Here is an 18,425-nt window from a genome sequence, read left to right on the forward strand (position 1 = left end):
TAGAATCCACTATTAAGGAAGTAGTAGAACTACATTTAGAAAATCATAATACAAACAGGTAGAATCAACATGGTTTTGTGAGAGGAAAATTGTATTTGGCACATTTATTACAGTTCTTTGAGGATATGACAAGCAGGGTGGCTAAAGGGGAACCAGTAGATGTGGTGTATTTGGATTTACAAAAGGCATTCATTCAACAAGGTGAAACATAAAAGGTTGCTGCACAAGATGAGAGTTCTTCTTAGGTGTTGGGGTGATATATTAGCTTGGATACAGGATTGGCTAGCTAACAGGAAAAAGAGAATCAGGATAAATTGGTAATTTTCAGGTTGGCAAACTATAACTAGTGGAGTGCCACAGGGATCAGTGCTGGGGCCTCAACTGTTTACAATTTATATTAATGATTTGGATGAAGGGACTGAATGTATTGTAGACAAATTTGCTGATGATATAGATAGGAAAGTGAGTTGTGAGGAGGATACAAAGAATTTGCCAAGAGATATAGATATGTTAAGTGAGTGGGCAAAAATTTGTCAGATGGAGTATAATGTGGGAAAATGTGAGATTGTCCACTTTGACAGGAAGAATAGAAAAGCACTATATTATTTATACATAGAAACTGCAGAATTCTGTGGTACAGAGGGATCTGGATGTCCTCATACATGAATAACAAAAAGTTAGCATGCAGGTGCAGCAAGTAATTAGGAAGGCAAATGGAATGTGATCCTTTAATATATTCAACGATCCAGCCTCCACTGCTCTCTGGGGGAAGATAATTCCAAAGATTAATAACCCTCTGACAGAAGAAATTGCTCCTCACCTCTGTCTTAAATGGTTCTAGATTCCCCCATGAGGGGAAACATTGTCTGAGCATCTACCCTGCCAAGCCCCCTCAGAATCTTATATGTTTCAATAAAGTCACCTTTGATTCCTCTAAACCCCAATGTGTATCGGCCCAACCTGTTCAACTTTTCCTCAGAAGACAAACCCCTTCAGCCCAGGAAACAGCCTAGTAAACTTTCTCTGAACAGTCTCCAATGGAAGTCCCGCCATTTGCAACTTCTTCTTTCGCAAATTCGTTTACCCGCACAAAAGTCCACACACGGTCATCCATTGCGGCCCCAAATCTTTGCGAATCCGCGATTTAAAAATTAGAAGTTTGTACCTGAACATATACTGGTCCTAAAATGAAGAAAAACTGGCATTTAGGTATTAGGAAAACCGTTTCTATGGTGTATTTCCCCCAGTGGAAAGTGCGCACTGCGCATGCGTCATCTATAACTTCACATGGGTTGCTGTGATTCACAGGATGAAGTATCTCCTGACCAGTATTTTTCAGTACGGGTACAGTGCAGCACTTTACCAAAAACGAGTGAGTCAGAGCCAAACAGAAGCATCCCAGGAAAGTGATGATACTTGAACAAAAAGCTACAATTTTAGATAGACTGAAAAATGGTGCAAGTGCTATCATGTTGGCCAGGGAATACTCTATCAATGAACCCACAATCAGGAACATTAGGCAGTCTGAAGAAAAAAAAAGGGCCAGTATTAATGTTTCTAGTAGTCATACAGCCAGTTTAACTTTTGTAAGTAGGAGAGGTCCACACTTGGAGGAAATAGAAAAGTTACTAAACATATGGATAAAGGACCAGCATCAAAGGAGGACCCTAGTTAATGGTCTAATCATTCTCCAGATTGAAAAAAAGAGTTCGGACCAGTACTCTTATTTCACAATTTTTACTGGTGTTCCCTTTTAAGGTATACAAGACCAGTTCGGACCAGTATTCTTATTTCTCAGTTTTTACTGTTTTTTTGTTCCAGGTAGAAATAAAGCATTAGAATTGTATCAGTACATAGAAAGTAGAAAAGAATGTAGTGCTGGTGTCACCAGTGATAATAGTGATGATGAAGGTGGTGCAGAAGGTGCCTCTCCTTTGCCTGCCAAAAGATTCTCAGCTAGTACAGGATGGCTTGATAGCTCCAAAAAGCGTTTCGGGTTGGACAATGTGAAGTTGGGGGGTGAGATGGGGGAGGGCTGTATCAGCTGACTATGCAGCTGCAGGAGAATTTCCCAAGCTGCTGCAGGAATGCATTGAGGAGAGAGGGCACAGAACGGGTCTTTAAAGCAGACAAAACTGGCCCGTTCTGGAAGAAAATGCCAAATAGGACTTACATGTCCAGTGAAGAAAGGACAGCTCCTGGTTTTAAAGCTGCAAAAGGCAGGCTAACATATCTACTATGTGTCAATGTGGCTGGTTTTACATGTAAACCGATGCTGCTTTATAGGTCAGAAAATCGTCGAGCTCTTAAAGGGAAAAATAAATTTCATCTGCCAGTCTCTTGGAAGACTAACAGTAATGCCTGGGTTACAGCAGTAGTGTTTGAAGGCTGCTTTTAGAATTGTTTTCTGCCAGAGGTCAGGACTTACCTGAGAGAAATGAACCTGTCTTTCAAGGTCCTATCAATCCTTGATAATGCACCTGGACATCCACACACTCTTGCAGAGAGCCATCCAGATGTTGACCTTTTGTTTTAACCCCCAAACGACCTCACTTATCCAGCCAATGAGCCAGAGGGTCACTGCCTCATTCAAGGCTCACTACACCTGACAAAGTTTCAGTCACATTCTTAACTTTCTGCAAGCAGATCCTTCAACTACACTGCGTGATTGCTGGAAGGAATTGAACATCCTCACAGCAATAGGGATAATTAAGAACTCATGGGATGAAGTTAGAGCTTCAACTATAAATGACTCTGGAAAAATGTTTGGCCTGAGGCTGCGAATGATATCACAGGGCTCCCCAATGTGGAAGTTGAAGCGGCCAGGATTGTCCAGTTGGCAAAACAAGTTGGAGGGGAGGGATTTGAAGACCTGGTCACAGATGAAGTAGGGGAGTTGCTTCAGTCTCATCAGCTCAAGAGTTGGTTGGAACTGATAAGGGTAAATGAAAGTAAACAGGAGCAGGAGCAGGATGAAGAGCCTAAGAAGGCTCATTTTACAACCAAGATGATGGCAGATCTCATATGATCAGCTGAAGATTTAAAAACAGGCAGCAGATTATGATACAAACATAGAAAGAAGCATCGCCTTTCATAAAGTGATTGACGCAGCTATTGCTCCTTCCTGAGAACTTCACAAAATTGAAAAACAAAAGGTGAAGCAGTCAAGAATCATATTGTTCTTTTTATCCACATCAACATCGATATCAGCCACCTCACCCACTCCCTCCACCTGCACTCTCAAATGCGGGACAGTAATTTGTACTGTAATGTACTGTAATTTCCACTCTAAGTGTGACAGATTTTACATGGTTCTTGTTTTCTTGCTTTGTTAAACAATTTCTCAGTAAAATGGCCTCAAATTTACTCAAAAACATTGTTTTTATTGCCTCTGTGCCTTTAAAAAGTCAAATTTTGGGATGACTGGAACCTATCTAGTTCACTCCAATTATAAAGAATGTTCACAATTTCATTCTTGGCGAGAATTTGTGGGAACGTAACCCCTGCAAACAGGGGATTTTACTGTATTTATTTTATCTTCTTAAGGGGATCAAAGGAGTACACAGTACTCTAGATGTGGTCTCACAGTTGCAGCAATAGTTCCTTACTTTTATTATCCATCTCCCTTGCAATAAAGGGCAACATTCCCCAACAGTAACCTTCAAAAGAAAAATCAATAAATACCCGAAGGGGAAAAAATGTACAGAGCTATGAGAAAAGTGAGGGAGGCAGGGGAGGTGAGGTGAGTTAACCAGATTGCTCTTGGAAAGAGTTGGGGGCGAACTCAATGTGCCAAATGGTCTCCTTTTATTGATTTATGGGATGTGAGTGTCGCTGGTTAGGCCGGCATTTAGTGCCCATTCCCTAATTGCCTTTGAGAAGGTGGTGGTGAGCTGCCTTCTTGAACCTTCTGTGCTGTATTATGATTTTATCGTTATCCTCTTATTACGAGTATAATTCTAAAAATATTTTGTGATGATCTTTAAAGCTGTTAGAGGTTTTTCATATTCAATGAAACCTGCGGCCCGGATCATCTTTTTCCAGATTTACAGCCCTGATGCGGGGTAAAGAGTAAATATTTCTGGGGATAAAACTTCTCCAGTTATGCACATTGGCCCATACCCTGCGCGCCGCCCGGATCACTGGCTCACATCCAGTGGCCGCCCGGATCACTGGCTCACATCCAGTGGCCGCCCGGATCATTGGCTCACATACAGCGCGCCGCCCGGATCATTGGCTCACATCCAGCGCGTCGCCCGGATCATTGGCTCACATCCAGTGGCTGTATGTTGTTACCAGGCAGAGACGGGTTCAGCTTCATTCCGCTGTTGGATTCCGAGCGGCGATTTCTCCTGGAATGACAGCGGTTGGAAACCGCTCCCCCCGCCCCTCCCCTCCCCCCCCGCGCTCGCCCCGCCCCTCCCCCCCCCCCAGCGCTCGCCCCGCCCCTCCCCCGCGCGCTCGTCCCGGCCCTCCCCCCCGCGCGCTCGTCCCGGCCCTCCCCCCCGCGCGCTCGCCCCGCCCATCCCCCGCGCGCTCGCCCCGCCCATCCTTCGCGCGCTCGCCCCGCCCCTCCCTCCCGCGCGCTCGCCCCACCCCTCGCCCCTCTCCCCAGTCCGCATTCCCTCCGCCCCTCCCCCCGCGCGCTCCCTCCCTCCCCTCCCCCGCGCGCGCTCCCTCCCTCCCCCGCGCGTGCTCTCTCGCTCCCCTCCCCTCCCCCGCGCGTGCTCTCCTCCCCCTCCCGCGCTCTCCAGCGCGCGCTTCCCCTCCCCCGCGTTTCCCCGCCCCCCCCCGCGCTCTCTGTCACTCACATTTCTGGCTCTAGGAAGAAGTGGATTCTGAGGGATTGGGTTGCAGTTTTCAGGAAGGTTTTACTCAGACGGAGTCTGGTTTCGCCTGAATCTTTCCGCGGGAGGGTGAGGCCCCTGTCCTGATGCCTTTGCGAGCTTTGTGTTTATTGCTCTGCTGCCGGAGAGGCTTCAGTTTGCTGGGCCGAGATTATGGAGACGCAGAAAAAGCAGAAGAACTTCAGGAACTTCAGAAAGAACAAATTAAATCTGTGAGTGACGCCTGAGGGCAGAATTTGGGGGGAGGGAGGGAGGGGGGTAAGAATTGGGAGAGGCAGGTGTGTGGGGGCAGGATGGGGGGGCAGGAGGGAGAGGGGGTTAGGAGGGGGTTGTGTTGGGTTCAGGGATGATCAGAATTTGACAAATATACGGATCCGGGGGGTGTTGGGGTTTGGGGTGGACATCGCTGGCAAGGCAGGAATTTATTGTCAATCCCTGGGCCTCCACTGGAATCGCTGCAGAGGAGGACCCAGGGCACTGGCCCAGTGACTGGTCACCCTGAGAGATCACAACACTGAATCAGGCTCAACGGTCCAGCTCGAGTCCCTCAGGGCTGTAAGCGACTCTCACTAACCTCGTGCACCCCCCCGACTGTCCAACCCCCCCCCCCCCCCCCCGCAAACTGTCCACCCCCCCCCCCAAACTGTCCACCCCACCCCCAACTGTCCTCCACCCCCCCCCCGACTGTCCACCACCCCCCCCCCCGACTGTCCACCACCCCCCCCCCCGACTGTCCACCACCCCCCCCCCGACTGTCCACCACCCCCCCCCCGACTGTCCACCACCCCCCCCCCGACTGTCCACCACCCCCCCCCACCGACTGTCCACCACCTCCCCCCCACCGACTGTCCACCACCTCCCCCCCCCCCGACTGTCCACCACCCCCCCCGACTGTCCACCACCCCCCCCACAACTGTCCCCCCCCCCCACTGTCCACCACCCCCCCCGACTGTCTACCACCCTCCCGGACTGTCTACCACCCCACCCGACTGTCTACCACCCCTCCACTGTCCACCACCCCCGCCCGACTGTCCACCACCCCCCCGACTGTCCACCCCCCCCCCGACTGTCCACCCCCCCCCCCAACTGTCCACCCCCCCCCAACTGTCCACCCCCCCAACTGTCCACCCCCCCCAACTGTCCACCCCACCCCAACTGTCCACCCCCCCAAACTGTCCACCCCCCCCCAAACTGTCCACCCCCCCCCAACTGTCCACCCCCCCCAAACTGTCCACCCCCCCAAACTGTCCACCCCCACCCCCCTCCAACTGTACACCCCCACCCCCCTCCAACTGTACACCCCCACCCCCCTCCAACTGTACACCCCCACCCCCCCTCCAACTGTACACCCCCACCCCCCCTCCAACTGTACACCCCCACCCCCCCTCCAACTGTACACCCCCACCCCCCTCCAACTGTACACCCCCACCCCCCCTCCAACTGTACACCCCCACCCCCCCTCCAACTGTACACCCCCACCCCCCCTCCAACTGTACACCCCCACCCCCCCTCCAACTGTCCCACCTTTTCCTAATTCCGCTTGTTCGTTCTTACTCGGTTTAGGTGAAATATTAGACCTGTTTCCAGTTGTGAAGATTGGATGAGGTAAAGTGAGTGACTCCTGTGGCCACTCCACGTTCATGATGTATTCAGTGCCACCCGTTTTCTTCAGGGAATAGGATTCATTCTAAAATGTGGCATCAAAGACTGAGAGGAATTTGAAGCTCCTGTACTCCATGTTCCAAGCTCCTTGAGTCATAGAACTTTACAGCACAGAAGGAGGCAGTTCAGCCAATCGTGTCTGTATTGGCTAAAAAAGAGCTAGCCAACCTAATTCCACTTTTCAGCTCTATCTGTAGCCCCATGGTTAAAACACTTCAAATACATATCCAAGAATTTTAAAAACTCTGATGAGTGTTTCTGCCTCTACCACCCTTTCAGGCAGCGAGTCAAGGAAAGAATTAATGGGCACTTGGAGAGGTTTGAGTTAATTAAGGAGAGCCAGCATGGATTTGTAAAAAGCAGATCATGCTTGACTAATCTAATTGAAATTTTTGATGAAGTACCAAAGAGGGTTGATGAAGGGAATGCATTGGATGTTGTCTATATGGATTTTAAGGAAGTGTCTGACAAAGTACTGCACAAAAGGCTGGTTAACAAAATTAGGACCCATGCTTTATCTGATATATATTAATGTTCTAGACCTTGTGCAGAGCATAATTTCAAAATTTGAAATGATACAAAACTTAGAAGCATTGTGAATTTTTGGTGAGGATGATGCAGATCTTCAAAAGGACATAGACAAATTGAATGGATGGACAAGTGACAGATGAAATTTAATACAGAGAATAGTGCAGTGATTATTTTGGTAGGAAGAAAGCAAAGAACAATATAAAATAAAGGGTATATTTCTAAAGGGGTACAGGAGCAGAGAGACCTGGGTGTAAATGTGCATACGCCATTGAAGGTGGCAGAACAGGTTGAGAGTGCGGTTAACAAAGCGTACAGTATTCTGGACTTTATTAATAGGGGCATAGAGTACAGGAGTAAGTAGGTTATGTTAAACTTGTATGGAACTCTAGTATAGCTTCAGCTGGAGTATTGCGTGCAGTTTTGGGCACCACACTTTAGGAAGGATGTAAAGGCATTGGAGAAAGTTCAGAAAATGTTCACAAGAATGGTACCAGAGTTGAAGAACTTCAGTTACGTAGATAGATTGCAGAGATTGGGACTGTTTTCCTTGGAGAAGAGAAGGCTGAGAGGAGATTTGATAGAGGTATAAAACATAATGTGGGGTCTGGACAGAGTGGATAGGGGAAAAAACTGTTCTCACTGTTGGAAGGATCAAGACCAAGATGGCATAGATTTAAGGTAATTGGCAAAAGAAGCAATGGAGATATGAGGAAAACTATTTTACTCGGTGAGTGTTGGGATCGGGAATGTGGTGGAGGCAGGTTCATCCAGGCATTCAAGACGGAATTTGACTATTGTCTGGAAAGGAAGAATGTACAGGGTTGCAGGGAGAAGGTGGGGGAGTGGCAGTAGGTAAAATGCTCCTTTGGAGAGTCATTGCAGACACAACAGGTCGAATGGCCTCCTGTGCTGTAACAGTTCTGTGATTTTGTGATTCTGAGAAGGATGCACCATCCGTGGCTAACTCAGGAAGTTAAGGATTGGTATCAAATTGAAAGAAAAAGTGTACAATGCTGCAAAGATTAGTGATAAGTTAGAAGATTGGGACAAAAAGAGAAGGAAAATAGATTGTGAGTAAACTAGCAAGAAATATAGAACAATTGATATAGCACTGTCAGGAAAATCATGTTTAACCAATTCTTTGGAGTACTTTGAAGGAGTAACATGCACTGTGGGTCATGGGGTGTTGTACTTGGATTTCCAGAAGACACTTGATAAGGTGCCACATCAAAGGTTATTGCGTAAAATAAAAGCTCATGGTGTAGGGGGTAACATATTAGCTGGATAGAAGATTGGCTGGCTGGCAGAAAACAGAGAGTATGCATAAATGGGTCTTTTTCTGATTGGCAGGATGTGACAAGTGGAGCCCCACAGGGGCCTGTGCTGGGGCCTTCAATGTTTTACAATTTATATCAATGACTTGGATGAGGGGAGCGAAGGCATGGTAGCTAAATTTGCAGATGACACAAAGATAGGTAGGAAAGTATGTTGTTAAGAGGACATAAGGAGGTTGCAGACAGGCATAGATAGGTTGAATGAGTGTCAGGAGTCTGGTAGATGGAGAATAATGTGGGAAAATGTGAAGTTGTTCACTTTGGCAGGAAGAATAAAAAATCGGACTATTCCTTTAACAGAGAATGGCTGCAGAATTCCAAGGTTCAGAGAGATCTAGCTGTTCTAGTGCATGAGTCACAAAAAGTTAGTAGAAAATGTTTCAGAGAGGCAGAGATGTGTAGGGAGGAAATCCCAGAGCTTGGGGCCCAGGCAACTGAAGGCACATCCACCAATGGTAGAATAATTATAGTGGGAAATGCACAAGAGACCTGAATTAGAGGAGCGGAGATATCTCGGAGAGTTGTATGGCTGGAGGACATTACAGAGATAGAATGGCAAAGCCATGGAGGATTTGAAAACAGGAATAGAATTTTAAGGTCAAGACTTTGGCTTGCATTGGCTCTCAGTCAAACAATGAGCTCAGGGATGATGGGGGAACGGGACTTGCTGTGAGTCGAGACACGGGTGGTTGAGCTTTGGATGACCTCAAGTTTATGTAGCGCAGAATGTGGGAGATAAGCTAGGAGTCCATTGGAATAGTCCTGTCTAGAGATAACAGACATGAATGAGGATTTCAGTAACAGATTATCTGAGTCAGGCAATGTTACGGAGATGGAAATAGGTGGTCTTACTGATGGCACGAGGTTGGAAGCTCAAATTGGGATCAAGTGTGACTTCAAAGTTGTGAACAGACTGGCTTAATCTCCGACTGTTGTCAGGAAGAAGGTTGAACTCGGTAGCTAGGAAATGGAGTTTGGGGCAGGGACCAAAAACAAAGGCCTGAATTTTCAGCTTGGTGGGTGGGCACAATTGGCCGGGAAACGGAGCACCGACTGCGATTGGCCCCCGACCACAAGTTCACGCTGGCTGGCCGATGATTTTACGCCCGATCAGGTCAGGCACGAGCCCGCCCGATTGACGTAAAATTCAGCCCAAAGGCTTCAGACAGTAAGAACTTCCACACGCAACATAAAACAGTGTAGGAATAAATGGGTCATTTTCAAGCTGGCAAACTGTAAATAGTCAGGTGTCACAGCGATCAATACAGAATCCTCAACTATTTACAACTGATAAAAACAAAAAACTGCGGATGCTGGAAATCCAAAACAAAAACAGAATTACCTGGAAAAGCTCAGCAGGTCTGGCAGCATCGGCGGAGAAGAAAAGAGTTGACGTTTTGAGTCCTCATGACCCTTCAACAGAACTGAGTAATATTAGGAGAGGGGTGAAATATATGCTGGTTTAAGGTGGGGGGGCAGGGGGAGAGAAGTTGGGGCGGGGGGCAGGTGGTTGTAGGAACAAGCAAGCAGTGATAGGAGCAGATGATCAAAAGATGTCAGACAAAGGAACAAAGAGGTGTTAAAGGTGGTGATATTATCTAAATGAATGTACTAATTAAGAATGGATGGCAGGACACTCAAGGTACAGCTCTAGTGGGGGTGGGGTGGAGTGGGGTGATGTTGGATGAAGGAACTGAGTGTATTATAGTCAAATTTTCTGATGATGCAAAGATAGGTAGGGAAAGCAGGTTATGAGGACACAAAAGTCTGAATTCTCACATGAATTTCCGCTTCTGTTGTAGTGGATATGGCAGATGTGCCCAGAAATCAGAAGTCCTACCCTGAACATAGCACCTACCATTTTCACAGGGGTGGGAATGGGCCTGAGTTAGGATCTGACCATGCCTGTTTCACAGAGGTAGCTACCCATATAAATCAGCAGCTGCCCCTACTCAAGTCGGGTTTTGATTTCTGAGACAAGTGCAGAGTAGCCCTGATAGAGCAGGTCTGAACGTCACGCATTTCTTTGGATGGCCAGAGTATCCCTTTGGAAAGGCGCAGGTACCTCTGCGGAATGAATTTTAAACTTGTCTTAACTGCCCCAGAATTGGTAAAAACTCAATTCAAACTGTCCTGCTTTCACTCAAAGGTGTAGGAGGGTGGTTCTGCTGGATTCACAGGGCAGTTTTCTTTTTTGTCCCTCCTGACTCATGCACCCAGGTGCCAGGAAAAACTTTGTGCTTGAGAAGGGCACATTGTGCTTTATGTGAAGGAAAACACTAGATGGTGTTAATAAGACATGAAAGAAATCAAAACTGTGTACATCAAACTTTACTGTTTTTTTGCAATTTTAAAATGGACTTTTGCTGAACCAAAAGACAGCTGCTACAGGTCACATGACTCACAGGATCAGCCATCTGAACTGGAAGCTTCCAACAGGAATTATAAGAACAAAAGAGTTCCCCTCATCCTTATGGAATCTCACACCTTATTGTAAGGACATTATAATCACGAAACCAGGGGACTTGCAGAGATCAAAATTCGTTATTCCTACAGAGGTATTGAAGGACCCATCTCACACCTGGGACTGTTCAGGTCCATTTCAAAAGGGGACCATTGAGAGGAAAATGGATGTCATTTGCACCTTTTATAAGCGTACCCCTCTAGTGGAGTCACAAGGTCTGCCCCGACAATGGCTTCTCGAAACAAGATCCTCAACATGGATGGTGACCCTTTCAGAGGCTAATGGCTGGGATATTATAAGCCATAAAACAAAAGCCAGACCCAGACACCAGATAAACATCCCTTTTGAAATCATTGTGGAGGAAGGATGTCACATGACTCGAGTGACCATTTCAAAATCTCTATATTCAGTTGAGAGCTGAGAAACAAGGAGTCTACTGAATACCTCCAACTTGAAAAGAACAACAGCAGGGCTCCTGGCTGACCAAGCAGCCAGCAACACATCTCAACTCCTCGAAGTCTGTTCATCTGGAAGCCACTGGCCACCGCCTCCAAAGCAGAACAAGTCTGAGTATCAATCTCATTTTGCTGCACCACCCTCCACTTTACAGGAATTTTGTGCTGCTGTCCTCAGCTAGGAAACCACTGGAATTGGAACCTCCCCACGAAGGGATTCCCCCTCTGGATTTTGACTTTCTAGACTCTGGAAATCACGTGCATTAATTCATTTCTGTGGTTCTTTTACTGTTGTCATCCATAGTTGAAAAGCTCCTTCTCTATCCCCCTTACTATGTGTGGGGTGTGGTGTCTGTGTGAGGTTGCGAACATCGCCCGCCCCCACCCCTGCTGCAGGTTTAATTATGGAATAAGTTAATCTTCTGAGTTAATCTTAGAGTTTTCTGTGAGTTACTTATAAAATTGGATTATGCAAACTGAGGGTTTGGGGAAAACCGCCACAGCCTAATTTTAAAACAATTAAAAACACTTCTGCTTATAAACAGTGCAAGGATAAAGGAGTTCAGTTTGCCCCTCTCTCCTGTCCGTAACAATAAGCTTGGCACCCTGGCATATAAACACTATAGTAGCCAATCAGTGTAAGCAGCCAGAGGCCAGTGAGAAGCCAGAAGGTCAGGAGGAAGAGGCAGCGCCACACACACCAGGGAGGAGGAGGAGGAGAGGCAGGACAACCAGGTACTATCCTGTGGGAAGAGTGTACAGACCTAGGATATCCTTCCTGAATATGATAGACAACCAGTGTCGAAGGCGACTGAGGCTAAACCGTGAAGTGGTGACAGACTTTTGTCGCACGGCCCAGTAACAATTTGAGCCATGATCCATTGACCCCAATGCTTTGCCATGTGAAGGTAACCATCGCTTCAATATCTATGCCTTAGGCTCTTTCCAGAGATCATCAGGAGACCCATCTGGTATATCCCAGTCAGCAGGACACATCTGTGTTAATGCTGTAACTAATGCCATGTTTGTTCATGTGGGAGAATACATTCATTTCCCTGTAGATTTGGTGTCTCGTACGCAGAGAGCCATGGCCTTTGTCCAATTAGCAGGTTTCCCTCAGGTGCAGGGTGTAAGTGATTGCCCCCATTTTGCCATAAAGGCTCCAGCTCATAATTCACACACCTTCGTCAACCGAAAGTCCTTCTACTCACTCAATGTCCGGTGGAATGTGACCACAACAAGGTCTTCCTTCAAGTGTGTGCAAGGTTATCTGGCAGCTGCCATGATTCCCTCATGCTAAGGAGTTCTCGAATTCATCGGTAGATCCGTGGTTGGCTTTTAGGGGACAAGAGCTACCCCTTAGGAACCTGACTAATGTCCTCCTTCAGGAGCGTTCAAACTGAGAGCAACTACAACAGCAGCCATGTTATCACCAAGAGTACCATCGAGCAGGCCATTGGCATTTTAAAAATTATGCTTCAGGTGCTTCGATCGTTCAGGTGGAGCTCTGCAATATGCCCCAGCAAGGGTGTCAAAGATAAGTGTGTGCTGTATGCTGTACAACGTTGCACTGTGGAAGAGCATACAAATCAGTGACGAAGACGACATGGGCAGAGCTCCAACCTCTGAAGAGGAGGAGAAAGCCCCTGTCCATTCAGATTCTCAAACAGAGGAGGATGAGGATGCCGCCAATGGCAGAGCAGCTGGGAGGTGTGGCCATGTAGCCAGGGCTGACTCTGGGCAGGAGGGGATCATCACCAGACATGCCCTCGTGCAAAATTGATTCGCTAAAGATCCTCCTGTCTCACACTTGCCAGCAGTCAGTCCTTGGTGAGCAACTTCCAAGTAAAGAACCTTTTACATTGATGGCACAATTACTCAGGGGAATGCCCATCCTCCACAATGGAGAAAATTAACATCAGTGACTTTGACTCAGTTACATTAAAATGGCTGAAACTCTCACTTTCATAACCATGGGCCTCAACATATTACAAACACAAATGGCAAGAATTTCTCCACAATCTGGCCCCCTCACATAAATGCCAGTGCCTGTAAATGAGGTGTCAAAGGCACCAAAATCCAAAATCAAACGATGCCCACAATGCTGAGAGTCACATGATTTTACACCCTCATCATGCTGATAGGGTTGTATGTGCCCAGGAAACATGCAGATAAGGCAAATTACACAGTATGAGACCACAGCTGCAACAGCAGCTCTTTGAAAAACTTGTGCACCATCCATTCTGGCCAATGGTCCAGTTTCTGAGATGGGCGCCATATACAGCATTCCAGGCTTTCATAAACCTCTGCTTCCATTACAAACCACAGCTTCTCCCACCAAGGAATGCAAATGCTGCCAAAGTAGTGGGCACAGCAGACGGGCAATATTTCCTGGAACATACATGGCCTATCAAGCTGTGATGCTTACACCTTGGCCAATGCATGACAGTGGTGCCATATGGATGAATGCTTGCAGCCAGCACACATGTTTGAGATGCACCTGCTGCCCTGTATCTGTTTGTGGAGTCTGACTGTTGAGGTTCCCTTAAAGTCAAGTTTGGATGGACTATGAAATGTGCAAGGAACATCTCGGTATTTGAGCTGCTGAACACTGGAATCTTTGTGAAAGACCAGGGAATAAAGAAGCCCTCCAGTGCCTCGCAAATTTGGGCACTCCTTTGCTCCTGATGACTTCACCTTGAGATGGACTTCAGCATATCGCCTTCATTATCACTGCAATGAATGCCCTTCATAATGTTACCATTCTTTTGGAGTTCTGTAGTATATAAACACACACACTGAGTCATCTACAAGTGTATGTAAATATGTTACAAGTGCTCAAATGTGTTGGATACAATGTGAAAAGTGAAACCATGGTGAATCCATTAGCGCTCTAGGCAAGACGGCACCCTGTGCTCACTCTCACTCCTACAAATTGCCCTCATATTCCCTTGTAGGAGGTGGAGGCAGGCTGCTCACTTCTCGGTTTAAACAGCAATGAGGAGCATAGTGGGAGGCCTCGTCGTGCAGGCACACAGTTTTCTTCAGACTGCCACCTCTGCATCTCTGTATGGGCAGCCATGTTCACTGCCACCTGTTGAGCATACAAGGGCTCTGGTAAAGGGGTTGCACAGGTGGAGGAAGATGAGGATGCTGGGGAGCTCTTGGTACCTTCACCCTCCTCAGTTACTTCCACTGCCCTGGGTTGGCCTTCAGGTGGGGTTGCTGGGGCTGGATGCTGGTGCGCAGTAGATGTCTATTCCAGCAACCATTTTGTCAACAGTGTGCCTGTCCTGTTAAGAGTACTCAGCTCCTCATGTATTCCATGCATGTCAGTGCTTATACTCTGGACTGCTCCAGGCTACTGATGGAGGCTTGCACCCTTTCTGGGCCGAGACACTGCTTTTGCATCCACTCTGAGTGCTGCTGCATGTGTCCTTCCAAGAGACTGGCAATCTCTCATGGTCAGTCCTCGCGTGGTTGAACCCCTGGGACAATGTCGAACTCATGACGCCGATGGATTCCGCCATTCACAGTCCTAGAGCTCCCACTTCCTCAGGAACTCCGCCTGATGTCCACACATTGCATCTGATTATGGAAATACTGTGCTCCAAAAGGTGACTCCCGCAGCTTCACGTTCCTGTCCACTGGAGCATCATTGTGACTTTCATCCCTCCTCCAAGGGGCCTGTGCACAGATATCTCTGACTGTGGCACCACCTCCTGCACTATGGTGGGGTGACTTTCACCCTTTGCCACCAAGTCTACATGTGCGCTGTATCCCTCCAAAATGCTGGTATCTGAGTTGGTTTAGTGTGGGCTAGTCAGATGCGATGCTGCCTCCTCAAATGTCTCTCTCTCCTCCTGAGGGATGATCTTGGCCGAGGGGTTGAGGGAGCAGAACTGGGACCTGTGTGAAACACAAAAGGCATTATTTAAGTATAGCCCTTCTCTTAATGAAAGCACGCTCTGATGCATGCCATTGTCTTTAACCTGCTCATGCTACCTGTATGACACAATCCCACCCTTGCACATCCTCTCATGCCAGTACTCCTTGTGCTTAGTGAACTGACAGCATGACCTTCACCATTACCACCATGTTCCAAGGTGATTTCAACACCGACTTTATCACCTCCTACCAGCAATTCACCATCAGCAAAAGAAAGCTGCTCAGGGACACTGGCATTCTCTATAGTCACGTGTTCAAACAAGCAAATTGTTCTCAGCCAGACTGACTCATCCTCTTTTCAGCCCATCTCTTGTGTTCTTCGCCCTTTTCAATTGCAAGGAAAACATGAATTCATGTTCCCCTGACAATATAGTGCATGAAGGATATTTCTCTTCACTGTGTCTGTGTATTACAGTACTTATTCACACACATTCTATGCACACTTACACTACAAGTCTCAAAGCTGAAGCAGTGCTCTGTGCCAGGTCTTGCATCTTAGCTGCAGCATGCAGATATGATCCTTCCCTTGGAGCTCTGTATGGGTGAGCCAAGCTACTTGCCTTGCTGGAATGCAGCAGGTCATTGAACTTTTTCATGCACTAAATCCATGAGTGCTGATGGTTTCTGCTAGCTAGCTAGGTAGAGGATTGGTGTCCTTTTCTGGATCTCTTCCACCAAAACTTGAAGGTCCTGGTCAGAAAAGTGTGGGGCAGCTGGATACAGCCCTTCCCCTGCGTCTCCTCTGTGTGACATTCAATGAGTAAAAATGTAAGATAAAGAAAAGGTTGTGAGCTGTTCAGATTACAATACTTCATTCACTTCTGTGTGCTTAATGCACTAACCGTTTTCACTATATCATCAATGATTACTGGTAAGGTAGAGAAAATGGCTCTACACATGCCATGAATGTTGTGGCTGTGAATCCAAGGTGGCATGCTGTGCTCCACAACCACTGACAGCCCTATTGGTTTCCTCTGTCTTAGTCACATTACTATGCTGTGACAATGCACAGCTGTAAGGGACTTGGTCAAAGGTCAATAATGTGGGGTGCATCCTGAGAGATGGGTGGCAAGAGGTTTAGTAGATGGGATAATGAGCATAGCACTATTTATCATTCATCCACCAGAGTCTTGGCGGCTAACTGCATAACTGCAGAATATCTATACCAGGTAGTGGTGGCAAGATGATGCTATCTCCATGGCTGGGTCTTGTGAATCCACTCCATGCTTTCAGTGCTTCAGTACAGTACACTGCGATTAGGCAGCAACAACGGCAATTTTTCCTAGGGAACGTCCATGATGGGCCCTCTGTTTCAGGGTCAGCTACCAGTTGAACAACATTTACAGAGTTCCCACTCACCTGACAAGTCAATGATGTCTCCTCCAAGGCACAGGGACAATCTGGACAATCAGCCTCTTGAATGGGCTTTCTGACTGCCTGCTTTTTATCTGAGCTGGAGTTGCTCAACCTGCACTGGGCCCACCTCTGCCCCCTCACTACTTTTGGGGGTCACCCACCCTAACTCCTAATATAGACTGCTACCCTTTAAAAGTCGGGTTGATGATGCTGGGAATTCTCCAGACTCTGCGCACCTGACTTGCGGACAAAAATCTAGGCCGAAAAGTCTGCAAAGGGATAGAGATAGGTTAAGTGAATGGGCAAAAGTTTGGCAGATGAAGTATAATGTCAGAAAATGTGAAGTTTCCTACTTCGGTAGGAAGAATACAAAAGCAGATTTCATGTTATTTAAACAATATTTAAATGTAAAGAGACTGCAGAATGCTGCGGTATAGAGGGACCGAGGTGCCCTGTTATGTGGCAGGTGATGTGCGCCAGGCAGATCAAATCCACAAGGGAAACCTGGCCACGCTATCACAACAGTTTTGCAATTTGTATTTATTATGAGAAGGTGTGTGCACTGAATTCAGAAGTAATGAGTCCACTACACCTTTAGAGATTTTAAAAATGAAATTAAAACATTTATTAACAAAAGAAAAGATTTCAAACACATACAGAGATTACAGTTACTTAATACTATAACAAATCCCAAAATCCCTAATTAACCTGACTCCCAACTACACACCCCCTTTAAGGCAACAGTTCAAAATAGATTTTAAATTTAAATAGCAAGCCAGAAAGTTCCATGTTTACTCATGAGCATTTCAAATGCCTTTTACCCCTAACTTCTTTTGATAACGTCAAGCTTGCAGTCTGTCTGACTCTAATTCAATTAAATCATGCAGACAGAACCATACACAGTCATAAACCTACTTTACAATATACCGCAATAATATTATGAAAAATATTAAAGTTTCATGACAGTCCTCATACGTGAAATGAAAAAAGTTAGCAAGATGGTACAGCAAGTATTGTGTGCAGTTCTGGAATCCGCATTATAAGAAGGATGTGATTGCACTAGAGAGAGTGCAGAGGAGATTTACCAGGATGTTGCCTGGGCTGGAGAGTTTTATTTATGAGAAGAGATTGGCTAGACTGGGGTTATTTTCCCTGGAGCAGAGGAGATTGAGGGGGGACATGATTGAGGTGTATAAAATTGTGAGGGGCATAGATAGGGTAGACAGGAAGGAACTTTTCCCCTTGGTGGAGGGATCAATAACCAGGGGGCATAGATTTAAGGTAAGGGGTGGGAGGTTTAGAAGGGATATGAGGAAGAATTTTTTCACCCAGAGGGTGGTGGGAATCTGGAACTCACTGCCTGAAAGGGTGCTAGAGGCAGAAACCCTCATAACATTAAGGAGTACTTTGATGTGCACTTGCGATGCCATGGCACACAAGGCTATGGGCCTAGTGCTGGAAAATGTGATTAGAATAGTAAGGTATTATTTGACCAGCACAGACTCGATGGGCTGAAGGGCCTTTTTTTGTGCTGTAGACCTCTATGACTCTCTGACTAAGTAATTAGGAAGGCAAATAGAATGTTGGTCTTTATTGCAAGGGGAAGTAGAGAAGTCCTGCTACAACTGCACAGAGTGTTGATGGGATCTCATCTAGAGTACCATGTACAGTTTTGGTCTCCTTATTTAAGGAGGGATGTTCTTCTATTGGAGGCAGTTCAGAGAAGGTTCACTAGGTTGATTCCTGGGATGAAGGGGTTCTTTTATGAGGAAAGGTTGGGCCGGCAGTCATTGGGGTTTAGAAGAAGGAGAGGTGATCTTATTGAAAC

At 46.7% G+C, this 18,425-nt stretch overlaps 1 protein-coding gene across 4 annotated transcripts in view; it reads left to right on the plus strand.

Moving 5' to 3' along the window:
• Window positions 1–4,786: 4,786 nt before the first annotated feature.
• plekhh3 (pleckstrin homology, MyTH4 and FERM domain containing H3) overlaps window positions 4,787–18,425 on the plus strand; it is a 76,462-nt gene continuing 62,823 nt past the window's right edge. For 3 of the 4 annotated variants that reach the window (XM_078529525.1, XM_078529527.1, XM_078529526.1), the window contains exon 1: window positions 4,787–5,059. In XM_078529525.1, coding sequence (XP_078385651.1) covers window positions 4,934–5,059 — 126 coding nt within the window. In that variant the 5' untranslated portion in view covers window positions 4,787–4,933. The remainder of the gene's footprint in view (window positions 5,060–18,425) is intronic. The other variant, XM_078529528.1, reaches the window with a different exon arrangement.

The sequence above is a fragment of the Cetorhinus maximus genome, chromosome 25, assembly GCF_964194155.1.
Source record: "Cetorhinus maximus chromosome 25, sCetMax3.hap1.1, whole genome shotgun sequence".
NCBI lineage: Eukaryota > Metazoa > Chordata > Chondrichthyes > Lamniformes > Cetorhinidae > Cetorhinus > Cetorhinus maximus.